Source organism: Rhinopithecus bieti, unplaced genomic scaffold, assembly GCF_001698545.2.
Source record: "Rhinopithecus bieti isolate Rb0 unplaced genomic scaffold, ASM169854v2 scaffold_45100, whole genome shotgun sequence".
Taxonomy (NCBI): Eukaryota; Metazoa; Chordata; class Mammalia; order Primates; family Cercopithecidae; genus Rhinopithecus; species Rhinopithecus bieti.
Genome location: NW_016893730.1, coordinates 1 through 2,520, shown reverse-complemented (window position 1 = coordinate 2,520; position 2,520 = coordinate 1). Strand labels below are relative to the sequence as shown.

General features: G+C 61.4%; 1 protein-coding gene across 1 annotated transcript; it reads left to right on the top strand.

Moving 5' to 3' along the window:
* Positions 1–8: 8 nt before the first annotated feature.
* LOC108525948 (ATP-binding cassette sub-family A member 7-like) lies at positions 9–2,503 on the top strand. Its single transcript, XM_017866700.1, has 7 exons — positions 9–50; positions 392–472; positions 684–894; positions 975–1,114; positions 1,296–1,412; positions 1,848–2,014; positions 2,278–2,503. Exons 1-6 carry the CDS (start codon positions 9–11, stop codon positions 2,007–2,009), a joined length of 753 nt encoding a protein of 250 aa, XP_017722189.1. The 3' UTR covers positions 2,010–2,014; positions 2,278–2,503.
* Positions 2,504–2,520: the final 17 nt, after the last annotated feature.

Here is a 2,520-nt window from a genome sequence, read left to right as displayed (position 1 = left end):
AACCACCTATGCTGGACGTCGCGGAGCTGCTGATGTCATTGCTGCATACGGTAGGGTGTGGGGACGGGACCGCACTGACTTCCTGGGACACTGCACTGGGGATGTCCTGGCACTGCACCACCCCAGGCCAAGGACCTCCCGTTCCAGGCATCCAGGCTGTCCCTGGTCCCTGCAGTGATACTCCTTGTTCTGTCTGGGCCCAGACAGAGTGTGTCTGACCCGGTGATGAAGACTCATCTGTGAGATCTTGAATGAGTCCCTGTGTCTCTCAGAGCCTCAGTTTCCCTATTTTGAGGGCTATGATAGTATGGTCTGCCTGGGAGCTGGCCAGAGCGCTGGGCCCCTAGTGAGCGCTCAAAGTCATTGTCAACCTTGTGATCTTTCTCCCCAGGAACCCTTGGGGTTGGCACTGGGTCAAGCCCAGGAGCCCTTGCACAGCTTGTTGGAGGCAGCTGAGGACCTGGCCCAGGAGGTACGAGGCCCCACCCATCCTCAACCCCATGCAGGCAACGTTGGCAGGCAGCCTGCACCGGGAGGGTCTGGGGCAGCCCGGACACTTCCCTTCGGTGGGTCTTCAGGAGAATTAGCAAGAGAGGGAGAGGCTGCCCCTGACCCAGTGCCCTGCCCTGGTTAGGGCTTGAAGTTGGGATCGCTGTCAGCTCCGTCTCGTGACCTCTCTCTAGATCCTGGCACTGCCTAGCCTGGTGGAGCTTCAGGCACTGCTGCACAGACCCCGAGGGACTGGTGGGCCCCTGGAGTTGCTGTCTGAGGCCCTCTGCAGTGCCAGGGGACCTAGCAGCACGGTGGGCCCCTCCCTCAACTGGTACAAGGCTAGTGACCTGATGGACCTGGTGAGGCAGGAGCCAGAATCAGCCCTGCCGGACAGCAGCCTGAGTGAGTGACTGACCTTGGTTTCCCCTCCTGGGAAGTGGAGCGGTGGGCATGGGGCAGGGCCTCATGGCACCCCATCCCAGGCCCTGCCTGCTCAGAGCTGATTGGAGCCCTGGACAACCATCCGCTGTCCCGCCTGCTCTGGAGACGCCTGAAGCCTCTGATCCTGGGCAAGCTGCTGTTTGCACCAGATACACCTTTTACCCGGAAGCTCATGGCCCAGGTGGGGTAGCCTGGATGCTGGGGTGGGAGGGTGGCAGCCAGAACCCATCCAGTACCCTCAGTCCAGTGGGTCAGAGCCAGGCCAGAGGGTCATGGAAACTGGGTTTGAAGAAGTAGGAGTTAGCTGATGGAGGGAGATCAATACGTGCGAAGGATCATTAGCGGAGGGGTGCTGTCCGCAGGTGAACCGGACCTTTGAGGAGCTGGCCCTGCTGAGGGATGTCCGGGAGGTGTGGGAGGTGCTGGGACCCCAGATCTTCACCTTCATGAACGACAGTTCCAATGTGGCCATGCTGCAGGTGTGTGTGGGGCTGGGGAGGCGGGAAGTGGCTCCCCGGTGGAGAGGGCAGACAGGCCCGGTGGATGGGAAGGCGGGCTCCATGCAGACCTCCACTTTGGTGTTGGTGGTGTTTTGTGTTTTTTTTTTTTTTTGAGAGATGGAGTCTCGCTCTGTTGCCCAGGCTGGACTGCAGTGGCAAGATCTTGGCCCACTGCAACCTCCACCTCCTGGATTCGAGCAATTCTCCTGCTTCAGCCTCGCAAGTATCTGGGGTTACAGGCATGTGCCAACGCTCTCAGCTAATTTTGTATTTTAGTAGAGAGCATGTTGGCCAGGCTGGTCCGGAACTCCTGGCCTCAGGTGATCTGCCCACCTTGGCCTCCCAAAGTGCTGGGATTACAGGCGGGAGCCACTGCGTCCGACCCAGACTCTCACTTTCACCTGCGCCCCCCAGCGGCTCCTGCAAATGCAGGACGAAGGAAGAAGGCAGCCCAGGCCTGGGGCCAGGACCGCATGGAGGCCCTGCGATCCTTTCTGGACCCTGGGAGCGGTGGCTACAGCTGGCAGGACGCACATGCTGCTGTGGGGCGCGTGGTGGGCACGCTGGGCCAAGTGACGGAGGTGAGGGGCCGTCCACCTGCGGGGTCTATTTCAGCGTGGAGGCAGGGCCCACCCTGAGGTTCCTACCCTGCTGTTCCCAGGGGAGGGAGGCGGGCCCGGCCCTAGTAAGAGCCCGGGATTTGTAGAGATCTCAGGAGGGAGCCGGCCCCACACTGGGCCTACGAGGGGAAAACATGGCGCAGCCTCGAGGTCCAGGGGTAGCAGCGGAGTGGTCTAGGAGGCAGGCAGACCCCAGCGCCTAGGACTCACCCCGCATCCCACAGTGCCTGTCCTTGGACAAGCTGGAGGCGGCACCCTCAGAGGCAGCCCTGGTGTCGCGGGCCCTGCAACTGCTGGCGGAACATCGATTCTGGGCCGGCGTCGTCTTCTTGGGACCTGAGGATTCTTCAGACCCCACAGAACACCCAACCCGAGACCTGGGCCCGGGTCACGTGCTCATCAAAATCCGCATGGACATTGACGTGGTCACCAGGACCAATAAGATCAGGGACAGGTCAGGCTAGGGC